We start from the raw sequence: 24,046 nt of genomic DNA on the forward strand, positions 1-24,046 counted from the left end.
ACCTAACCAAATTTTCGCATGTTTTCTTCGTTATAAATATTAGTTTGGGACTCCAAACTTCCAGTTTCAGTAATTTTTTCACATCCACTGATTTTTCTTTAAGAAATATCAAAAAGTCACAACTATTCTTATCAAACTATGCTCCCCGTTTTAAGTTTTTCTCGCGAAGCTTTTGTTATCAGGAGTGGGGGAGCAAATTATCGAAATATCAACAAAAAATATTTCTGACATATCGTCTCGAAAAACATCATCAGTGCAGTGAAAAATAAAAAGCCACGTTTTTTTCCATACTAAATCCATTTATTAGATTATCCTCCTTTTATCTTCAAAAAGTGATCTGATCTTCAATCACTTTTTGTATATTTTGTTGTTGTTTCAAGCCTCGGCTTATATTCTGAGCTCCAGTCAACCACCGTGAAAAGGGGGCGGAGTCAAGAAAGGAGCTCCACTCGGCATTCAGAGGCAACTTCCTGCATGCAAAATTAGTAGATTTTCCAAACTTTGAAAATTTATATCTGGCTTCAAACTAACTTTTTTAAAAATCCCTGTAGCCATTTTGTTGCAAATTTTGTGATCTTTCAGAATTTAAAAACGGCATTCCAAAAATAACAAACATTTCTCTCATCCTATCGCGAGCCGATATCAATAAGTCGTCTTTCCAAAGTCAGTGGGCAAGTGAAATGGAGAACTAATTTAAATTTGAGCTGGTTCATTTTTCGTTTCTATTACCCCTTCTCGTTTTATCTTGAATTGCCACGAGCCAATAAAACATGTAAATAAAAACCTTATCAAAAAAATAAAACACAATTTCGCATCACTAATGTTTTTGATCCCATACCATAAATTATCAAAAGATCAAATGGTTATAGATATTCTTTTTTAGCAAAAAAAATCGAATTAATATAGATAAAATATTACAACAAGATAATTGAATTTATAAATAATTAGCCCTTTGTAAATATTTTTATTGCAAAATTGAAAGAATCATATGAAAATTAGATTAATGTTATTACTTGTTCAGTTTTTCATTTTCTATAATTCAAAAAAAAATCTCATATGTATACCTAAGTTAGCATGATACTTTATGGTTATCAAGCAACCAAAGTTGCACGCGGAGCAGAAACATTTCGAAACTTCAATTGATAAGCGCCTTTTGAACTCATTTTTGTGTAAAAAATCAATCAAATTGAAGACTCACTGTGCATTTCTTCATCTTTAACTCACTGAAAAAAACTAAAAATGAAGAAAATGGATATTATGCTCATTGTGCTCTTTTGTTCAACTGTGATTGCTCATCTTCTCATTTTTCTTGCTACTGTATTACCTTATTGGAATTTTTATACCTCGCCATCAAGTATCATGATGATAATGGCATTTTTTCTTGCGATATTGGTGTCCATCTGCGTCATTTTTTCTTTGTGAGTTTTTTTAATAATCTTTAAAAATATCGTACTGATTTTTCAGAATCTGCATAATGTGTCATTCGTCCCGGTGGTCAAAGATTGGCTTTGTCATCACTTTCGTGATGGCTTTTATAACAGGTGTCCTTCAAATCGCTTCATTTGTTGTAGTGGTTATTGTATCTCAGACTGGTTCTGAATTTGATGGTATCTCGGTAAGAAACTTTGAAATTTTGATACTTAAGTTAGTTAGTTGTTTCAGACTATTGGTATCTGTGCGTATTTTGCACTTGTATCGCGAGCTGATCAGAAGCCAACCTCTCAATTAGGAATTCACAACTAATTTGGATTTGATCCACAACTTGCAAATAAAATTTTTCCGGTTTTTGGAATGCCGTTTTTAAATTCTGAAAGATCACGAAATTTGCAACAAAATGGCTACAGGGATTTTCAAAATAGTTCGTTTGAAACCAGATATAAATTTTCAAAGTTTGGAAAATCTACTAATTTTGCATATAAATGGTCTATTCCATAAGATATGACTGAAATTTCACTTTTTCTGCTTAAACTCGGTGGTTATTGAAATTTTTGGAATGCCGTTTTTAAATTCTGAAAGATCACAAAATTTGCAACAAAATGTCTACAGGGATTTTCAAAATAGTTAGTTTGAAGCCAGATATAAATTTTCAAAGTTACGAAAATCTACTAATTTTGCATATAATAGTCTATTCCATCATTCCATCTATTCCATCAGATATGACTGAAATTTCACTTTTTATGCTTAAACTCGGTGGTTCATGAAATTTTTGGAATGCCGTTTTTAAATTCTGAAAGATCACAAAATTTGCAACAAAATGGCTACAGGGATTTTCAAAAAAGTTAGTTTGAACCCAGATATAAATTTTCAAAGTTTGGAAATTCTACTAATTTTGCATATAAATGGTCTATTCCATAAGATATGACTGAAATTTCACTTTTTCTGCTTAAACTCGGTGGTTATTGAAATTTTTGGAATGCCGTTTTTAAATTCTGAAAGATCACAAAATTTGCAACAAAATGGCTACAGGGATTTTCAAAAAAGTTAGTTTGAAGACAGATATAAATTTTCAAAGTTTGGAAATTCTACTAATTTTGCATATAAATGGTCTATTCCATCCAATCTCAAAATGTACTCTAAAAGTTATGAAATAGATTGTTACACGAAAAATAGATTGTTACACGAAAAAATAGATTGTTACACGAAAAAATAGATTGTTACACTAAAAAATAGATTGTTACACTAAAAAATAGATTGTTACACTAAAAAATAGATTGTTACACTAAAAAATAGATTGTTACACGAAAAAAAAAAAAAAAAAGCACATTTTTTGCACATTTTTTGCACATTTTTTGCAAAACAACAGGCAGGCACGTAGGCATGAATACGTACCTACATAAAATAGAAGACCGATTAAAAAACAAAATCGTGAATATCACATTTTATTGAAAATCAATCAAAGCTACGAGTAAAACAAAGCTCCCCGTGAATCATGTCCAAATTAAAATTGAATTTCGTTTTGAAGATTTTGCAAGTGATATCCTAGATGAAATAATCGATAAATAAGAAATAACAAATAAATCAATAATCGCTGAAACCAGTGCCAAATATTCACACCCATTATCTGAAAATTCAAAATTCTGGACCTTGAAATCCTGAGTATTTACTTATTTTACTACCACCTATTCTCCAATTCGGTGTTTTATTAAGACTAAACTCAATTGCCATAATGATAAATGAATAAAGTTGAAAAAGTCCCGCCAAAACGGTGATGACTGCGCACAAGCGGAAGCCAATTTTGACTTGACGAGCTGAGTGGCACAGAATTGCCATTCTGGAAAATGGTAGTTTTGAAATTGCTGTAAGGGTACTGTAGGGCTGTTGTAAGTATTTACTGTAAGTGGTTACTGTAAGTGGTTACTGTAAGGCTCCAGTAAGAATATTAAATGGTTGCATTACTGTTGGGCAATATCAAGATTACTGCAGTTTGAGATATCGGAGGAATAGAGTTAATTCAGTTTTGTAAGAATTACTTTTTCATCATACGATTTTATGTGGAGATAAAAAATACTTTGTAATTTTTCAGTACATTAATATAAATTAAAAACTTTTGAGAAATAATCAGCGGACATCTTACGGTTTATCTATAGAGAATTTGACTTACAGGGATAGCAAAAACATTAAGAAAAGACAAATTAATACACCAGATGACACCAACATCATAACCGTAACTGCATTGAAGAATGTTGGATTTTGCTGAAATTTTCAAAAACTAATTTTTCAGAAATCTTTTCTCTTCATAATTTATTATCAAATATGTTAAATTAAAATTGGTTTAAAACTCAAAATTACCTTCCAATGAATCGGAAAAAGTCCTTTTTGAAAAATTACTGAAACACTTTTTGTATGTGAAGGCTTATCCAGATTCCAATAGGGTAAATAAACGGAAAATGCATTGAGAATTCCGGAAATAACGATAGAAAAGAATAGTGCGGTCAATTTGAGTGTAGTCATACATTTTTTCATTTTTTTACTAACGAGTAATAATAATTTTAAATTGGAAACTGTGTCTACAAACTATTAAAGAAAAAAGCAAGAATTGGAGAAGAAGCATCAATTTTTGTGTGTGTGTGTCTGTGTTCTTATCAGATCAAAATCAAAAGGTTTCAATACTTAATCCTTCACACATTGACTCATTTTCTTCAAAGTTCTCGGTGCATTTGTTTTATTTACGCAGTTCTTAGTGATTTCTTGACGAAAATTTATCTACTGATAACACAAATCTTTTATGAAAATAGAGAAAAAGTGATGTTATACTGATGAGAATATATAAATATATAGACAGTTCAGAAAATTAATTTGGACACAATTTCGGTAGAAATTTGTTCAAAAATGTCGTGTAAATCATTAAGTATGAACAAGGAAATTTCTGCCTAGTGCCTGCCTAGTGCCTGCCTAGTTCCTGCTAGTTCCCGTGGGCACTCTTAAAAGCAGACGTATGTAACCTTAAAATCTAGAGTCAATTTGAAGGCATGCGTGGGTCACCTTATAAAAGACGTAGGTACATATACGTGTGATCAGACAAAAAAAATTCACAAGCGCATTTTCAGCTTTAATCTTCCAAAGACACCAACAATCTATTCATTTCCTTCCTCATACCAAATGATTTAATTTTAAATAAGAGAGATTTTAAAATATTTTCAGAGATTTTATCTTCATCGGAGTTTTTTGGGATTTAACATTTAAATTTATAGTATTTCACTATATAAAAAGATACATATGATTGAATTCTTGATATTCCATTTTCGTTTATTTCCGCTTCAATTCTGAAATATGTTCCATATCAGCCAGGAGATTATGACTGATTTGACCAAACCTACTCAACTTAGCCATCCTTCAACCGGAGAAAAACGACTTCTTCAGAGAGCTGTCGAGCATCGGAATAGTGGTTTGCGACGTGTTGCAACAAATATTAAATTCTGAAAATTTGCTCAACTGCTTTTAATTAAATTTGAATTAAAATAATAAAATTTGAGATAAACTGTTGTTTTCCGGCATTTCTAAATAAATTGTTTTAAGAAGATCGACAATTTTCGGATTTCCGGCACGTAGTAGTCAGCAGTAGCTAGGCAGGTCAAGTTTCAGATTTTCGCTCATTGTAATGGAAAATTATTTGAAGTAAATTTAAATTTTCAAAAAGAGTTTTTAGTATCACCAGTATTTGCGAAAACGCCAAGCGTTCATCGAAATCACACTGAAAATTATGTAGGCAAATATTGGGGGATGGTGATGCCAATTGAGACGATTAAAACTGACCAATGGGTTAAAAAATATCAAGAAAAATTGATGGTGAAAGGTTTTGAAAATTTCCACAAATTTCTTTCAAAAATATTTCAAAATGCTCTGAAAATTTCTGGAAGGCTTGAAACAATTTTTGGAGTACTGAAAAATTGTGGAAAGTTGGACAAGGTATTATTTAGATATTTTCAAGAAACTTTAAAATTCTTCTAAAAAGTTTTGAGAAGTTCTGAAAATCTGCATGTCATTTTTTATTGTTCTAGAAAGTTTGAAAGTGTTTTTGAAAAATTAAAAACTAATTTAGAAAGGTTCTTCTTTCAAAAGGCTTGAGAATCTTCTAAAAAATTTTAGAAACTTCTGGGAATTTTTAGAACGTTTCAGAAAGCTTTGGAATTTTTCGGAATTTCCAAGGCTGTTCTTGATTGTTCTGGAAACGTTTAAAATTATTTCTGGTAAGATTGAAAACTTTCTAGAAAAGTCTGAAAGATACTGGAAATTTTGGAATTATTTCAGATGCACTTGTAGTCTTCTGAAAAGTTTGATGCTTTTCTAGAAGGCATTGAAAAATTTCTAGAATATTTTGGAAACTACTACGGGGTCTATAACATTTTCTAAAACAATTTAATTTTTTTTTTCAAAAATACATTTTTATATTAAAAAACCCCCAAAACCCGATCATTATCAATTCAATAAGATCATTTCCATACAAATTGGCACAATATTCATCGGCTACTCGCTTTCTCTTTCTCTTCTTCAGTTAGCGGCTCAGTGCTCGCGCAAAAGCGCGCTGCCGCAAGTGAGCACTTTTTACCCGAATGGGGGTAGCACACAAAAGACACAAAAGCTCATAATCGTTGGTAAATAGGTGACGAGATGGAGGCGAACTGTGATGATGATGAGGGAATAGGCAAAAAAAAGTATTACGTCGTTCCGGAAGGAGATTGCGGCGGCGCCGCCGAGTATATCGGGCATAATAATGGGTGGGAGAGGCAAAGTGGACACTGAAAAAATTTCACGGTAGCACACGGAGCACGCGCTGCTCCGAGCAAATGACCACGTGCACGGAAACTGACAGTTCTAGTCTGCTCTGCTCAAGTGCCTGCCATTCCTGCCACCTTTTCTCACACTTTTTTTGGGACTTTTTTCCTAGAATCATCTAGATTCGAATTGCAATTTCATTTCTTATCTGTTCTTGTATTAACTTTAACTGGCCATATCTCAATTATTTTTTGGTTTTCCGGAAAATTACTAACTAACAAAATATTTTTCATGTTTTCCAATATTTTTGTGCTTTAACAAATTTCGTTATCTTTAAAACTAACTGAAGTAAAAACTGTCAAAGTGAAGAAGGTTCTTACCAACTTGAGCCTGAAAAAATTGCAGCGTCCGACATCTTGCGGGTTGAAAATCTAAAATCTAATTTGTAATATTTTTGAAAAGAACCCAAAAGATGTCAGCCGCTCTTTTCTACGGTAATATGGTAACCCCACCTTACCCATTAGTCGTTCAATTTATTCTTCGTTCCTTTGTTTATATGTCATATTCACACCCTTCTTGGTCCCAAGATCCGATTAATCAAATGATACGTTGTGGTGAAGAGTGTTGAAGAGAGGAGAAGGAGCATGTTCCTGTGCTCATTTTACCAATTAACCCTGTTTATGTTTCATTATTCTTGCATTAACAACACATTCTTCAAAATTATTTCACTATATATAAAATTGAAATCTTGAATATTGTGATAAAGTTTTGCCAAAAATTTGAAAACTCGAACTTTTTGAGATTTGTTTTTTAGACTTAAAATGGCCTAAAAGTACCGTATTTTAAAATGTGACATTTTGAAAAATTCTCAAAATTTGCCAATTTTTCAGTCAATGGGTTCTCAAAATTGTATCATATCTGTAATCGAGTGAAAAATAATTTCAACCAAAATACGTTACCTAATAAATTACCAAATGTTGCACCAAAAGGTAAGCTTTGTCAAGTTGGCAAAATTTGAGATTTTAGCTGAAAATGGGAACGGGAATTTAAAATGCGTAGAAATATTTTTAAAAATTCAATTTTTAAGATAGGTGAGCTAATTTTTTGACCATTAATTTCAAACTAAAATTTAAAAAGTTTAACTATGATTTGGGAATTTTAGATCGGTTTAGTGGAGCCTGAAACTCTGTAACTTTTTTTCAAAACTTAAAGAGCCGCACTTTTGCATCAATCATCATTACTAATTTCCCGTTTTCACAAAACCCAAGTAACCCAAGCTCTCAATCCGTTTGAACACGGGAAATTGTCAAGACAGCCCTCCATTGCCTCCGTGTTCATTTAATTACACTCTCTTCTTCAATTTCTCTGGGTGTCTCCCCCTCTCTCTGCGCATTTCCGTACCCCCTTCAGTAGTCCGCCTCCTTCATTAATAGTGCCCCCTTTTACTCCCGGGCGGTCCCTCTCGGTACCCCCCCCCCTGTCCTCATCGGTTTATGGACCTTGTCTGCTCCACCAGCCGTCTATGTGCTCCATGAGCTGCGTGATGCCTCGTCATAAAAACCACACCGCGAACATATATCCATCCCTATAGGGGGGACCCATTTCGTACATGGGCTCCGGCGAGCCCCTGTGCTCGGTCACTCACACTTTTTGCTCGCTGTTGCTGGCTGCTGCTGCTGCTTCCTTTCATCGCTCCCTTTTTTTTGGGGTGCAATTCTCCAATTTTGGCGTTGCGGAGAGGTCTTAGAATTTTATTTCGAAATTTTGTGCGATTTTTGAGGCGCCGGGTTTTTTCTGCCACTTTGAAGTTTTGTTGAAATTCAATTTAATTTGAAAACTGAGCCACATATAAGTTTTTAAAAATTTCATAGTTTTTTAAATTGGTTTTTTTCATTTTAAATATTTTCAGAATTTATTTTAAAGATTAAAAAAAGCTCGAAATTTCAAAATTTCGAAGTTTTTAAAAATGTTAAATTTGGAAAATTGCAATAAATTTTATTTTTCATATTAAGTTTTTACCGTTTAGTTCTCGAGAGAAACCTACACTTCAAAAGTTTGAAATTATGATTTCTTGGTCGACAGTAACTTTTTTATGCCTACCTATTGCCTGCCTACTGCCAATTCGTGTACTTTGGCAGCAGGTAGGCATGTAGGCACAAAGAAGGCCTTGGGGAAAGTTCCTGCAAACCTGAACATAACTTTTATCAAAACTTTCCTGTACAAACCACCCAAGTTTGGCCAATTGCGGCCGTCAACTTCAAACTTTTTTTCCTTTCAGTGAATGTGTGTTTTTTGACCGTACAATGACCACTTTCACCGAAGTGTAATCAGTATGTTTTCCAAATTGAAACTGGTTTGAATGCAATTGGTACTGTCTTGTTGCTGCCCTATCTCCCACACTGAATCCCTGATTTCTCTTTTCAATTGTTCAATGGATTTTACAAAGTACTCTTTAAATTATGTCGTGTGATGAGATAAGTTGACAAATCTTGACCTTATTAATTATAAAATTTTGTTGTTTTTTTTAATTTTAAGTTGAAATGTTTTGTGTGGAATGTCCATAATTTTATCCTGATTTTGAAAACAAATTGTCAATTTGTTCTGGCAATTTATAGTTTAAAATGCGGTAAATCTCAAATTGACACTTTAATTTATATTTGCGCTTTCATCGTTTGTTTGTTTGTTTATTCGAAATTTGATAAAATAGCAACAAAATGTAATACATAGAAGATCATAGGCTTAAGCTGTCTAACTCAGTCTGCTCCAGGCCTGCCACAGGCCTGCCTCAAGCATGCCTACCTAGATAATGTTTACCACTTTACATTCACTTGTTTACGTGAACTTTGACCGTAGGTACCTGAAAAGCAACGAGGCAGATGTAGGTCGCCTTATTAGATACAGGCAAGCCTAGGACCAAGGGTGCGCGGCAATTGCCGAACGGCAATTCTACAAAATGAGACGGTTGGGCATGTTTCCCCGATCTTTTTTATTAAAATTTGATGATACAATATAGAAAAATATTTTCTCTATCTGAAAATGACTTTTATTTGACTTGAAACAACCGAGAAAGTGTTCAAAAATTGTCCGAAAGCTGAAAATTGCCGTCAATTTTTCGGAAATTTTTATCGGCAATTTTCAACTTTCGGACAATTTTTGAACACTTTCTCGGTTGTTTTAAGTCAAATAAAAATCATTTTCAGATAGAGAAAATATTTTTCTATATTGTATCATCAAATTTTAATGAAAAAGATCGGGGAAACATGCCCAACCGTCTCATTTTGTAGAATTGCCGTTCGGCAATTGCCGCGCACCCCTGCCTAGGACGCCTTAGAAACAGGCAGGTGAGGTCACCTCGAAGTCAACCAGGCGTCGATGTAGGTAACCTCTAAGGCAAAAGGGCACTTGTAGGTCGTCTAGAATACAAACGTAGGTAGGTCTGAAGGCAGGTAGGCGTAGGCCTGCCAAAACTGTCTGTATTTTTTTAAAGTAACTGTGTTCTGAAAATTCTTCAAAAAATGAGTATGAGAATGCCTAAAAGACTTAGAAAATTTCAAAAATATTTTAAATTCCAAAAAAGAAAATTTCAGAAAGTTCCCAATATTTTTCTTTTCCGAATCCTCGCTTTAAAATGGGCGATAAAAATCTCCAAAACGTTTTTTTTTCTTTCAAAAAGTTCAATTTCTCGCAATTTCCCGCCTCCCATATATCTTGTCACCTTTGGCACCGAAGCGAGCCGCTTCTCTCTCAAAAGTCAATTGATATATTTAATAGAGTGCAGCGGTAAAATCTTTACACATTTCGTACGAGAGCACTTGGCACTGGGACATTGTAAATTGAACAGGAAAATAGAAATAAAACTATTATAGATTCGCAACAAATAGTCCAATTGACCATCAAATTTTAATACAATAACCACCGAATTGTCTTCCAGCTGACTGAGCACCTGTACGGAAACGATTTGATTCTTTTGAGAACGAGGAAAAGGGAGTGTGAACTTGTACATTTGCATGTCGTACTACTACATTTCCTTTCACTCTCTAAATCTCTCGTCTCTTCTACTATAAATCCCTTGAGGGTTATGCAGAAAGACCAATCCCCCCTCTCACTCGAAACCTCTCTTTTACACAATCGGCGTGGGCTGTTTACTTTTCATTAGTATCAACAACAGTGTTTCAGTTTTCGGTTCTTTTGAACTTTTATTTTGATTTGGAGAATATTTAGTGCAAGCACGTGGTGTCAGGTTGCCCCATTACAATTTGATCTACGAAAAATGCGGGTAATTTTTTCCCAAAAAATGTGACGTCAGCACGTTTATATCCATGTAAAATCAGTTGAAAAGACAGCGTCTAAATTCCCGCAATTCTTGTAGATCAAACCGAGATGGGACATCCTGACGCCACGTGGGCAAGCTTATTAAGCTAAATTTGCTTTTTGAAAATTTTTAGAATTTTTCGTTTTTTTAAGAAAAAAATTTGACATTTCTTTAGACATTTGTCTAAAGAAATTATGATACAATTTTTAGTTAAAAAACCCGATTAATTTCCAAAAAAAATTCCAGAAAAGTATAATCCCTCTAGAAATCGATAAAGTAGTCAAATATCTGAAATTGTCTTCTTTCGGAGCTAGCTTGAATATTTTTGTCAAAACCTCAAAACTTTTCAGAAAAATTTACACAATATTTTCGTACCTATAGAATTTCCAGGAACACCTAGCAGAATTTTTTAAAGTTATTTTGATCAACTAATAATTCAAAAAAAAGTTCAAAAACCGGAAAGTGTTCGAAATCATTCAAGAATGTGTGTTGTGTATCTGTGATTGTGCAAATAGTCTTTTGTTACGCTCGTTTGAAAGTTCAAATATTTGATTCTGTGTGGGAGGTCACGGGAGCACAACACCTTTTAAAATAGTAGCTAGAAAACTAGTTTTAAAACTTCTAAACTTTAAAAAAATCTGAAAAGTTCTAGTTTTGACCTTTTTCAAATACCAACCAATTTCACTTTGTCATGGCTTTTCCGTATGTGTCACCCTTCCCCTCGGAACAATATTACTCTCGACTAGCAAGCTGTTCATCAATCAAATTTCATGAGTTATGAGCGTAGATGCCATTCTGCGCTTTGTAAATACGTAAAATTCAAGGGTTAGCTTTTTATGCGATTTATACTTTTTTGAAAGTTTTGAAAGTCTGAAAATTTAGCAAAAATTCAAAAAGAAGGATATGCTTAAAGCCCTAAGAATTTTTCGTTTTAACCTTGAGGATTGGTCGAAATTTAATGAAGGTCGAAGAGAAGTCTGAAATTTTGGAATTAGATACTTAGATACTGGAGACGAGCCTAAGCATAGTCCTGAGCCTAAGAATAAGCCTAAGCCTGAGCCTTTAGACTTTCTTGTGAAGCCTGAATCTAACTAGTAACCCTCCTAATAAGCATGAACTCTGAGGTAGAAGTGGTGCTCTTGAAGCATAAAAAAACAAAAAAACTCAAGTGCAATATTGCAATATCCATTTCGTAGTCCTCTCGAATGTCACTCACCCATCAACATTGTGCTCGCGGTCAGTAAATGCAAATTGCAATCCTTGCCTCCCGTATGTTTTTCACACATTTTCCTTATCCATCTGCGTCTCCTCGTCTCCCGATTCTCGCGCATTGACCACCACTGACCATGGTCTCGCAGGAGAAAAGGCGCTTCCTGTCGTGTGTTCTGCTCATTGTGCAGCACTTTTGAAGATTTTGCAAAATGCATATTTACTAGGAGAAGCTTTGTATAAAAATTTCACTTACCATTTAACCTCACTTCAGAAAAAGAAATGTAATTGACCCCCATTTTTCAAGGTTTCTTTGTTGTTAGAGTCTATTGTACTAACTTTTTTTATTCTTTTAAGTACTTCACACATTTCTTTGGCAAATTGGAAAAATGTTGAAAAGGGGGTCTGTATTAAGTGCTGGTCTGGAAGTAGCCATTACATAGCTGAAGCAAAGTAGCCGAGACGGCTAGGTCGACAGACTAGTTCTGTTCTTTCTGAATAAGCTTTTAAGAAATATTTTTATAGTTTGCTTCTAATTGTAATGGCGCTCGGCAGGCACTAGGCATGCACTAGGCAGACACTAGGCAGGCAGAAGGTAGGTTCTAGGCAGACATTAGGCTGGCACTAGGAAAGCACTCTGTAGGTCGTAGATAGGAAGTGCCAAATAGGCACTAGGCAGGTGCTAGGCAGACACTAGGCAGGCACTAGGTAGGCATTAGGTAGGCCCTAGGCAGACACAATGTAGGCAACCCCTCCTCGGCTTATCATTCCCAAAAGCTCTTGAAAAGGAAGATGTTTTTTTCATCATGAAAATTTTTTCCGCGATTTTTTGGGGAAGTGTGTATGTGGTGCGCAGTATAAACATTCGCCCCAATCATCATCAATATTATTGTGCTCTTTTTCCCACTTGCTCTCTCGGGGGGCTCCACTCACACATTCAAATGTTGAATCAAGCGATTAACCCATCGAGAGTTGTTGCATGCATCTCCTCTGTTTTCTTTTCCTCTTTTTCTCGCTTTTTTTGAAAAAAAAACTCTATTTTTAGATTAATAAAACATAATCAAATAAATATATGAAATTTACAGTGTCTGGGGGTAATCTGAGCCAAAATCTAATGTCCAATGCACCATCAACGACGACATCAGAAGCCCAGAAGATCGCGACAACGACGACGACGACGAAAATGCGATTGCCCAGTGTTAAGGAACTTGCCAAGAGGTAAGACAGCATTTTTTATAGGATTTTGTAGAGTGTAGAGATATTTTAAGGTTACTGTAGAAGTGGTACTATAAGGTTTTTGGGGTACAGTACTGCAGGGTAGTAGGGTATAGTAGGGACACTGTGGGGGTACTGTAGGAGTACGGTAGGAATACTGTAGGGTACTGTAGGAGTGATATAGAGGTATTGTAGAAATACTGTAGGGTGGACTACTTCAGGGGTACTGTAGGTACTGTAGGAGTACTGTAGGGGCAGTGGGAGGCTTTCACAGATGTAGTGCCGGTAAGGGCACTGTAGAGGAACTGTAGGAGTACTGCAGAAGTGTTGTAGGAACCTGTTCGACTATTTTAGGAGTACTGCATAGGTACTGAAGGGACAAAATGAGGCTTTTACTGTAATAACATCTGTAGTACCAGTTTAGGGTACTGTAGAGGAACAAATTGGAGTACTGTATAGGTATTGTAGGAGGATAACTGTATGGGTACTGTATGAGTACTCTAGGATAACTGTAGGGGTACTGTAGGAGTACTGTAGCTTTTTCCCACTTTGTACGTGTCATCGTTGCTTATTTTCAGCCAAACTTTTACCAAACATTTATTTTTGAAAAACTGTCCCCGCCTGCTTGTTGACACATAGATTCTATCCATTTTTTCAAAAAATATTTATTTAAGTTTAATTTTGGCAGCTCATATCTAAGTTGTCATAGTTTTTTATCAAAAAGTTCTTAACTGAGAAAATCTTGGTTTTAAATTTTCCAATAGTTTTGCAATTGACCAATTTTGGATATTTTTGAATTTCACCGGAATATACATAAGCTGCCAAAGTGTAGAACACAAAATTTTCATACCAATAGAATAACCAGCTAGAAAATTAACTTTTCTCTTGTCCTATGCTTCTTCGTTTAAAAAAAAAGTTTTTTGTTTATATGTCTGCAATTCAATTTCTGTATGATTGTCAAACAAATACTACTTTTCCTCCTCCTTCACACACTCACTCCAACACAGTTGTTCTCCAGCCAACAATAGCAGCACATTACCCTTCGGTTGATTGACATAATATATTGAAACCGGACAGGAAGAAAAACGGTTGAAGAAGTAAAGAGAGACCGAGGGCGTCGTCATTTCTTCCAGAAGCTTCTTCGTGGGAAAATTGTTGGAGTTTTAGAGATGGTTCGGAGAAGTTTGGCAACTTTTTATGAAGTTTTACTCTAATATCAGCTCAACTTTGAAAGCTTAAAAAAGCATTAAAAATGTTCAGAATCTTTTGGAAACTTTCTCCAACTTTCACCCAAACTTCAACTTTAGGATGTATATTATTTGGAATTTACCATCTCCTAGCTTTAGCGCCTGCCTGCCTAGGAACCTACCTACCGCATCCCTCTCTTCATTAGTACATCTCTGAAGAATTTCCAAAATGTGTATGTCTCCCCGCTCCCCCTGCCTTATCACCATCATTTTATTATTATTGTTATCAAATATTCCCACCACGCCTCATCACTGACCACTCCTTTTTACGATATGGTCATTTGGAGAGATTGTTAAACAATTTTTGAGTTTGCCGAAACGTTTCGTTTTTTGTAGTATTATAGAATGTAAAATTTAAAAAAAATTGCGCCAACCAATCAGCGACGTTAGCCACGCCTATTAGAATACGCTGATTAGTCGGCGACTTGTTGAATTTGCAATTTTAAAATTGATCTTCCAAAAGCTATTTCCGATTTCCAGATTCGAAACCAGCACAAGCCGAATTGAGCACCACAAACCGGTGATCTCCAAACGAATCGGCAAGTTCCGGGTAGTGGAAAACCTTCACGAGTAAGTAATTTTCCTCTTCAGTTTTGCTCTTAATTTGCTTGTTTTTCAGGCCGTGCACATCACGAGTGCTACGTGGAAGCGCCATACCGCGACGGAAAAGTTCGTTGAAACGACGAACGCGGAGCAACTCGGAGCTCGCCGTCCTGGTCACATCTTCTGAATTTCGGAAGAGCAAATCCACTGGCGACTTTTCACCGACGGGTGCCGGAGCATCGGGTGCTCCAATTGTGATAACACCGCTACCTGCACCTAGATTACGGTAGGTGAAATGAGGGGTACTGTAGGAGTACTGTATGACAACTTGAGGGGTATTGTGGATTACTGTAGAAGAACTGTGGGGGTACAGTAGGGCTACTGTAGGGTATTGTGGGATACTGTAGATTAATGTAAGATTACATCGTGGGTACTATAGGAATACTGTAGGTATTCTGTAGGGGTACTGTAGTAGTACTGTAGGGGTACAGTAAGGTTACTGTAGGGTATTGTGGAATGCTGTAGGAGTGATGTGGGGTACTGTAGGGGTAATTTTAAAAAATAATGTTTTTAATCAAAGTTTTAAAGTTGTTCTGAAAATTTTCAGTCTAAAACTTTATTTTAAATAATTTAGTTTGAAATACTATACAAAAATTGAACTTTTGGCAATTTTGAAGCTTTATAAATTTTACAACAATAATCTTTTACAACAATATCTTCAAATAAAATTTCAAAAAATTCAAATTTAAAAATTTCAATTCAATTTCTCTTCAAAACATTTCAGTTTCCAAAACCTTCCGGCTTTCAAAATCTTGATTAAAGTTTTGAAAAGTTACTTTTTTTACTTCAATAGAATACAATTTTATAAAAATACAAAACAGACAAATTTTTAAATAGTTCTTTATAAATAAAGCAAAATTTCAATGAAACCACTTCGAAAAACCATTAAAAATTTCAAACAAAAAACTAATTTCTAAAAAAAACTTTTTTTTTCAATTCCACCCACAGTGACTCATTTTTCGAATGTTTCAAGGTTCTCTATGATTCACGAATCAGAAATGTAAATAAGAATCCCTTTCTATTTCAGTCTTCAAACAACAAGCATGATTGTTGAAAGTTCCCCTTCTCCATCTTTCCATTCCAAAAAAGATGGTCACCCAGTGTACGAGGAGCGGTGTCGAGTGTCCTTAACAATTCCAATTTCTTCGTCAGAAGATCTTTCCGCTGTATCTCCACCACCACCTCTACCATCTGTACCTCCGTCTAAGGAGAGGATCAAGAGGATTCCTTCCTACCTGAAGCCTACTCCCGCGCCGAGGTCTATGTCTGCCACGCTGCCCAGGGCTCGTCTGAAGACCCCACCACCTCCACCCCCAGTTACCAATCAATTTGACACCCTGCCGGTCAGTTTCCGGAGCAGCTCAACATCCTCCAGCACAGGAGGTCTCCCGAGAATCCCGAATATCCCCGTCCCAGATGTCCCTTTTATTCCACTGGATGACGACAACTGTTACGATGAAATTATGCTGGTCACGCCATCATCAAACACATGTATACCTACACATCAACGTCTAGAATCCGAGTACACCTATGAATCTCAGTCTACCGACTTTTCAAGGCCGGAGCCTCCTAGAGCCTCCGGGTCAGAGCCCAATTCAAGCAGACGGGCTTATCCTCGGGATGAGGAAATCTTTGATGAAGCTGAAGAGGAGCTTCTGGAAGAACAAAGATTTCAAAAAGTGCCGGAAATCAAAGAGCGCTTCCTTTCCTCAACTCTCCAAAGGAATCCAAAATCCTCGAAAAGGATGAGCTCAATGGAGCTGGAAAAGCTGTTCAGGTTCAAGAGCGAGTTGCAGCTTAATTTGTCGAAAAAGGTTGGTGCTTTGTTTTTTTTGTTCCTTTTTGGGTATTCAGAAAACAAAACAAGAAAGACAAATCAAACTAATTCTGATTGAAGGTTAGCCAATTACGGCAGAAAGTCGGCGACAAACAAGCGAAGAGACGATCAAAGTGCCACGTCAGTGTTGATCTACTGGACACTGATTTTAGTTCTATGGTGAGTTTTTTGAGAAAAAATATCCAGAAACTAAAAAAATTTATTTAAAAAAATTTGAAGTAAGTTTTTTGAAAATAATTTCTGAAATTTCTAGGCAGTTTTTTAGAATTATTAAAAAGGTTTACTCTAAATTTTTTGAAGCAAATTTTTGTTTATTGCATTTTTAGTCAATATTAAAATTTTTTTAATAATTTCCAGGAATTTGATTTTTCATTAAAGTCTATTTTTTTCTGAAATTTCAAGTCAGTTATTTCAAAATTCTATAATTTTTAATTGAAATTTTTATAGATATTCTGTAATTTTCAATCAAATTATAATATAAAAATTTTTGGAATTTTTTGTCAAAACTTTAAAGTTTTCATGACACCTCTGATTAAATTTTTTACCTGGAACTTGAAATTTCTGGTCAAATTTTTTACATGTTTTCTAAAATTCCCAGTTAACATTTTAGTAATTTTTTTAAATAGAAATAGTAGAAAACTCCTTAGATTTTCTGAATTTTCTGGTCATAATTTTTTTGGAGTCTATGAACTTTAAGCCAATTTAAAAACGGTTTTTGAGTTTTTCTGTCAAAGTTTTAAAGATTTTTTTGAGTTTTTCAGGAAACATTTTTAAATGATTTTCTGAATTTTTTGTTGGATTTTTCGGTTGACGAATGAATTTCCAAAGTAAAAGTATCCAAAAAATTAAATTGAAATTTATGTAATTTGTTTAGGCAAATTCCGGAATTATTTCCATTTCCCTTTTTTCACATTTATTTGTTGTAATTTTTGAATTTTCCAGATGTCAAAATCGTCTTGCGTTGACAAGCCGTTCCAGGATGACGATCACATTTATGGGGATGATTGGAGCAGTGATGATGATGATATTTATCACGGTAAGCTTTTGCTAGTTTACAAATTCTTTTTTCCCCTTTTCCCTTCACTGGTTACCTCCTACCATGTCCAATTGTTGAAAAATCATGTCAACGTAGGAATTATGATCTTAGTTCCGGTGGTTTTGATTTCATCCTACTATTCACAAATGCTTACACTAAATCTATTGTCAGGGAGGTGTCGTAAGCCTACTGTAATACTAGGAATTTGCTTTTTTTGTAATTTTTTTTTTCGGAAAAAAGCCATGCAGAAATTCACAAAATACTCGTATTTCCAAGATGGAAATTGAAAACCTAATAATGGAATTATTCTCGAAAAATGTTCAAATTTTCTGTGCACGTTTTTTTTGTTTTTTAAATGATTTTTTAAAATTAAAATTGGCATAGATAAAATCTTTTGAATTTTTCAATGTCCTCAAAAATCCCGAGCTCTTCTAAAGCATTGGCTAAATTTTGTTAATTAACAACTTTTTTGCAAGCTCATGGTTGGAAAGTTTCGAGCAGCCGACACTTCACTGGTTTATATTTCATAATTAAATTTCTCATAGTGAGTAGGCGTCAATGCCTGCCTGCCGATTTTCTGTTAAACTCTGGTGTTTGGTACATGCTAGCAGGCACAAACTGCCTAACTTTGAATTTTACAAATTCCAATTAAAATTGGTACTCAAGAATGCCTTTTGTTCAACATTTGTTCAAACTTTTCAAATTAATTTTTCTCGAAACAATTGCAACAAATTAGCCAAAAAAAATAGTCCTTAAACTGTGCTAGATGATTTGAAAAATTGGAAAAAATCCTTTCAAATTTTAAAAATTTCTAAAAAACTATATCTACATATTTTTTAACTGCCTCGAAAAAGTTTTTCAACTATATGCCAAACCCAGATTTCCAGCTATTTCTTGCCCTTCCATCCCCTCTGAATCCGACTAGTAGTACAATCGGAAAACGAATAGTCACACACATACACCCAGAGACACACAACTTTTTTAATAATATCCTTCTCCTCCTCTCACCTTTTTTTTCACTTACCAAAACAATTCCTTCGCTTCTTCCGTTCCTCTGACGAATTGCTCATCGTCGTCTTCTTCACACTCTGTATACATTACGGCAAATATTGCAAAGACAGTCAGAGAGAGAGAGAGACTGAGAAAAACAAAAAAAAAGAACTGCACTTTTCTCGTTTTTTTCCTTGCTTTTCGAAAAAGGAGAGAGAGAGAGAGAGAGAGAGAAATGAAATTGTTTTCCCATATTACATATTTACAGATGACCGTCGCTCTTCTATGTACCGACAATTAGAAGAACAGCTGAACAAGGCGTTTCCGGACTACGTTTGTCGATCCCGTGAGTTACTGAATTTTCAGCTTTTTTCAGTTTCTACCTAGTTTAAAAACATTTATCCTGTCTATTAGAGAAATCTCAACACACTTTTTTCTGGTTAATTCTGAAATTTCCAATTAACAATATTCTTTCGATTGTTCTATATATTTTTAATAATAAGGTATTTTTACGAAATTTGTTGAGCATCAAGTTGAAACTACTGAAATTTATTCTTATTTTAAGCCAGAGGTCAGGCTTCAAAGAGTAGTGTATGAAATTTTCTAGAAATTTTTCAACCTACGCCAATATTTTTTTAATTTCTAATGGTGAGAAAACTTCCAATTTAATTCTTTTTTTAAGAAAAAAAAATCAAATTTGGAGTCGATTTATAGGTTTCACTAGTTTGGAGCCTAAACTCTAGCCTAAGCCTAAGCCTAAGCCTGAGCCTAAACCTAAGCCTAAACCTCGGCCTCAGCCTAAGCCTAAGCCAAAGCCTTAGTCTAAGTCTATACCTGCCTAAGTATAGGCCTCAGTCCACGACGAACTTTTAACGTCAAGTTTTAAGCCTGAACTTGAGTTTCTTTTCTCTGTTCTCCGATCATTTGACTAAATTTCTGTTATCTTCAAATTCTTATCACTTCAAAAAACCAGTTTTGATAATATGTTTCTTTTTATCTATTTTTCCATCAATACTAATTGTTGTCGTCAGGGTCATCAGGTGGAAATTTGAAATGCCCATGACGCTATGCTACTAGTAATTTTTAATTTTATCTGTAATTTTTTTCCCTAAGGTAGGCTCTTTTTTTGCAATTTTCATTAAAAAATGACCGAAACACTATAATTGAATTAGTTTTATATTGACTCAGGCTTCGCAAATATTTTTTTCATAACTTCACAGTTTGACCTCTTATTTTACGAATTCGCTACGCGCTGAAACAATATTGACTCTAATTTTTGTATAGTACAAATTGTGTGGCCTATTATTCTATGAAAGCCTGCCGCTGTACCAGGCAAACACGAGATCCAGGTGGCCTAAATCTGTTCTTGTATAGAAGATATGTCTGTTAGATTTCACTTTCATTTTGAGCTTAGCCGCCGCCAATGTTTTCGACACTTGCAAGATGTGTGATGAAAAAACGATTTACTGGTAAATTTTTTCAGCCAAAAGCTTGAGCCTAGCCTAGCGCGCTATTTCTACGTATAGGTCTAAGCCTAAGCCTTGATACAGATATAAACCTAAGCTTGAGCTAAATCCGGAACTTAAGCCTAAGCCTGAATATAAGCCTAAGCCCAAACCAAAGTCTAGGCCCAAACATAGGCCGTAGCCTAAGACTACGTCTCTACATCTCATCCCCAATCCAATTTTACCCCTACTCAACTCAAACCCTTCCTATTTCCAGAACTCTCATCTGACTACGAAAGCGCTGACATTCTGGTCGACCCGATTCCAGCTCGCTCCTCGGAAGTTGTAATGTCCGACACGGAAAAGTACGTGGCACGACCAGCAGTTGGCCACCTGCCATTGGATGACTCATGGACGCCAACGTCGGCAGAAGCTATTCAAGATGAACCATCGCCCGACGAAGAGGAATACAAGAGACAGTACACATGCCGAATGGTTCCGAATGAAGGACCATTGTATCAACATTATATGCTTGAAGCAGTGGCAGTTGCAGATGATGAGGTTAAAATTCCATTGGAAGAGGTAAAAGAGGAGCCGGTAGAGTTACCCGCTGCTGTTGTTCATGAAGTTGTCGCTTTGAAACCAGCCACACGTCGTGAATCATCCATCTCATCAGACTCTGGAAGAGGCGCCGATTGTTCGACAACTTCTGCGTCAGCCCTAACATCCAACACCTCAATGCGACGAGATCGGCTAGTTGGCACTTCAAACTTCGGCTCTCAGAGAAGTCTTTGGTGTGAACTCCCGGAAGTTCGAGCTGCAGGTCTTCTTGAGAAGCTTGATGATGAGTGCAAGCTGAGACAAGAAGCTTACTTTGAAGTGATCACGTCTGAAGCAAGTTACCTTCGGTCCCTGAATGTTCTGATTACTCATTTCATGGCAAGTCCACAGATGTTGGGATCCAAGTCGGCTTTATCAGTTCTGTCAGATTCTGATAGGAAACATCTATTCAGTAATATTTTTGCCGTGCGGGATTGTTCCGAGAGGTATGTATTTTTTCGAGTTAGGCTTAGACTTATGCTTTGGTTAAATCTTAGACTCTAGGTTATGGCTTGGCGTCAGTGGCGAGCGTTAGCTATTTAGGGTTAGGCTTAAGCTTAGTTTTAGTTTTAGGCTAAAACTTGAGTTTAGGCCTGGGCTTAGGTTAAGCTTAGGTTAAGCTTACATCAAGACATGCTTAGAATTCAGCGTTGGCTTAGGATTAGGCCTTGACTAAAGTTTAGGCGCATGTTTCAGCTTGGGCTAAGGTTTGTTATGCTTAGGATTAGGCTCAATTTTAGACCAATGTCAAGCCAAGGCTGGACATTAGTGAATAAGTTTCACCAAAACATAAAATCCAAATTTCAGACTCCTCTGCGACCTGGAAACTCGTCTGGAAGAAAACCTGATTCTCGATGACATCTGCGACATTCTCTCCGATCACTTTGATAAACATTTCGAGGTCTACATCAAATACTGCTCGAATCAGGTCTATCAAGACAGGACCCTCCGCCGGCTGAAAACTGAAAATCCAGGTTTCCTGTCAGCAGTTCAACGGTTAGAAGAGAACAAGCAGTGTCAGGGACTTGACATGAGAAGCTTCCTGATGCTTCCGATGCAAAGGGTCACAAGATATCCCCTTCTGTTGTATGCAATTCTGGATAGAATCACGACGACAGATGATCGATATAAAACCGCTACCGACGCACTGACATCTTCAAATCGAGTGGTTCGGGATTGTAATGAAGGTGCCAGAAGGATGGAGAGAACCGAACAACTTCTAGATATCGATCGACGTTTGATCTACAAAGATGCAGATCTCAAGAGGATACCACTAGTGTCAAATAGCAGGTATCTCGTCAAAAAAGGAGTTCTAACCCAGCTCGTGGAACGTCGATCATCAAATATTCTACAAAGTCGTCAAAAAGCGAGAACCCTTCATGTCTTCCTATTCTCTGATATGATCATGATAACAAAGAAGAAGCTGAACGGAACTTTTGTTTGCAAAGACTACGCGGCTCGACGGTTCGTCGACATGCAGCCCATTGAGCCGGATAACCCGAAAATTCCACTGGGAGCTACTAGTAATTTGGTGGGCAGACCACATTTGTTCCTGTGTACTCTGATGAGAAACGCGAGGGATAAGCAGACGGAGCTCCTGTTGTCAGCTGATAGTGAGACTGATCGGGAGAGATGGCTCAGTGCGGTCAGGCCGCCTACGGTAAGTTTTTGACATTATTGGTTACTAGAAAACTAGGCTAAAACGTGTTTTCCATGGTAGGCGCTTTCATGGCTACTTGCCTACCTTCTGCCTACTTACCTATTTTGTGCAAGTTTTATAGTTAGGCGCAACACAATTATTTAAGCAGACGTGTAGGCAGTGTCTACTAGGCACAAGGTAGGTCTAGGACGCCTTGACTTCAGGCGGGCAGGCATTTTGTGCCTTAGAATTTATAATTAAAAACTCTTAGCTCCGTTGACGCAGTCCTTACCTGCCAGGCGTTGAAAATATATGCCTACTTGCCTGCCTGCATCGTGCCTAAACATAGGCTGAAGGCAGGCACGTAGGCAGTAAGGCATGAGGTTGCACGGAGGCATTCAATTGTACCTACCTTGTACCCCCAAAACGCGTACCTACCTCAAAAACTTCTCTCATTTCACTTGGTGCCCCTACTCTTCTCCCCTTTCTCTAACTTCTCGGGGTTTTTCCAACTTCTCTAATGATTGCAGTCTACTAACCCGGAGGAAAAGATCTACGCCGAATGGGACTGCCCGCAGGCACTAGTGGTGCATGCCTACCAACCATCACAAGCCGATGAGCTGCAGCTGAACATTGGAGACTCGCTGAACATTTTGCGAAAGATGCCCGATGGTTTGCTACTTTTTCTAATCGATTTTTCCAACTATTTAATAGTTTTAACATGGTTCTGGATGGTGTTAGACACGAAAATTTAGGAAAAAAGCTTTTTGTAAGCTCTGAAACTCAAACTCAAACAGAAATTTTTCACCAATACTTCCTGCAAAAAATTGGATTTCAGGATGGTTGTACGGAGAGCGAGCTGGCGACGGACTGGGCGGATGGTTTCCGTCGTCGTACGTGCAGGCAATCATCAACGACCACACACGAGCTAACAACTATCGACAACGGCTACGTATCATACAGGTTAGTGAAGCTTTAAGGTTGCTCTGCCTAAAAGTTGGAAGCTCTAGCTTTTGGAGCTGCGTCGCGGATGCGTAGCGGTCCAAAAAATGTTAAAGTTATTTGGTTAACTATGAACAAAGATATCGAAAGCGAAGTTTATTGGTTGCGTTGCGGCCTGCGTCGCGGCTCACCCCAAACTTTGAACGCTTGTAACTTTGCTCTAACAGCTCCGACCGACCTAAAAATTTTGGAGAATATTCATAACAAATAGACAAGTTTAATTTCAGGCAGCGTCGGGTTGGCACGGAAACGCTTCTCCTTCGTCAACTCGGAGTGGGGGGATGCCCCTGATGGACCGTTTGCGGCGAATGTCGAACCCCAAAACGTATTTCCAATCTGGTACTGTTGGTCTTTAACTTCTCCAAGAGAACAATTGAAAACGAGTTTCAAAGAAAAATTTCCCAAAAAAGTATTGTGATTTCCTCCTCCCAAAATTTCCCAAAATCGTATTTTTTTTCCACACTTTTTAGTATTTATATTTTTTCCGAAATCCCCATTCTGTCCCGATTTCCCAACAAAACAATGGTCTTTCTTTTTCCTTTCCTCGTTGTAACCATGTCAATTGTACACACTCTCACATTAGGTGATATTATCATAGAGATTTATGGATACCTCCGTTATTTATGCTCAATTATTTTCCAATAAATTTATTTTAAAAATTATATATACATGTTTATATGAAGAAGAAATGGAAAAAA

General features: G+C 36.3%; 3 protein-coding genes and 1 non-coding gene across 7 annotated transcripts; 2 read left to right on the forward strand and 2 right to left on the reverse strand.

Moving 5' to 3' along the window:
- The first annotated feature begins 1,129 nt into the window (after positions 1-1,129).
- Positions 1,130-1,894, forward strand: Y14H12A.1 (MARVEL domain-containing protein). The gene is made up of 3 exons (NM_062304.5): positions 1,130-1,418; positions 1,465-1,615; positions 1,663-1,894. The coding sequence occupies exons 1-3, from the start codon at positions 1,240-1,242 to the stop codon at positions 1,741-1,743; spliced, it is 411 nt and encodes a 136-aa protein (NP_494705.1). The 5' UTR covers positions 1,130-1,239; the 3' UTR covers positions 1,744-1,894.
- A 977-nt stretch (positions 1,895-2,871) lies between these two features.
- Positions 2,872-4,017, reverse strand: clc-22 (DUF998 domain-containing protein). The gene is made up of 3 exons (NM_001430675.1): positions 3,790-4,017; positions 3,602-3,693; positions 2,872-3,271 (listed from the first exon to the last, which is right to left on the reverse strand). Exons 1-3 carry the CDS (start codon positions 3,961-3,963, stop codon positions 3,070-3,072), a joined length of 468 nt encoding a protein of 155 aa, NP_001417607.1. The 5' UTR covers positions 3,964-4,017; the 3' UTR covers positions 2,872-3,069.
- An 8,831-nt stretch (positions 4,018-12,848) lies between these two features.
- On the forward strand, positions 12,849-24,016 carry ephx-1 (SH2 domain-containing protein; the record flags this gene model as incomplete). Of its 4 annotated transcripts, NM_062305.8 has the most annotated exons (12): positions 12,849-12,952; positions 14,677-14,766; positions 14,816-15,025; positions 15,827-16,613; positions 16,697-16,795; positions 17,579-17,672; positions 18,931-19,008; positions 20,385-21,153; positions 21,515-22,367; positions 22,877-23,018; positions 23,185-23,309; positions 23,576-24,016. In NM_062305.8, the coding sequence occupies 12 exons, from the start codon at positions 12,849-12,851 to the stop codon at positions 23,702-23,704; spliced, it is 3,480 nt and encodes a 1,159-aa protein (NP_494706.2). The 4 variants fall into 4 exon arrangements, with proteins under 4 accessions (NP_494706.2, NP_001364847.1, NP_001333554.1 ...); NM_001377776.2 differs by lacking the exons at positions 12,849-12,952; positions 14,677-14,766; positions 14,816-15,025 and having other exon boundaries at positions 15,843-16,613; positions 23,576-23,704; NM_001346626.3 differs by lacking the exons at positions 12,849-12,952; positions 14,677-14,766; positions 14,816-15,025; ... (1 more) ...; positions 16,697-16,795; positions 17,579-17,672 and having other exon boundaries at positions 18,948-19,008; positions 23,576-23,704.
- Positions 19,392-19,444, reverse strand: Y14H12A.3. The gene has a single exon (NR_131410.1). It is a non-coding gene; the product is annotated as an Unclassified non-coding RNA Y14H12A.3 (non-coding RNA).
- Positions 24,017-24,046: the final 30 nt, after the last annotated feature.

Source organism: Caenorhabditis elegans, chromosome II (genome assembly GCF_000002985.6).
Source record: "Caenorhabditis elegans chromosome II".
In the NCBI taxonomy this organism is placed as follows: Eukaryota; Metazoa; Nematoda; class Chromadorea; order Rhabditida; family Rhabditidae; genus Caenorhabditis; species Caenorhabditis elegans.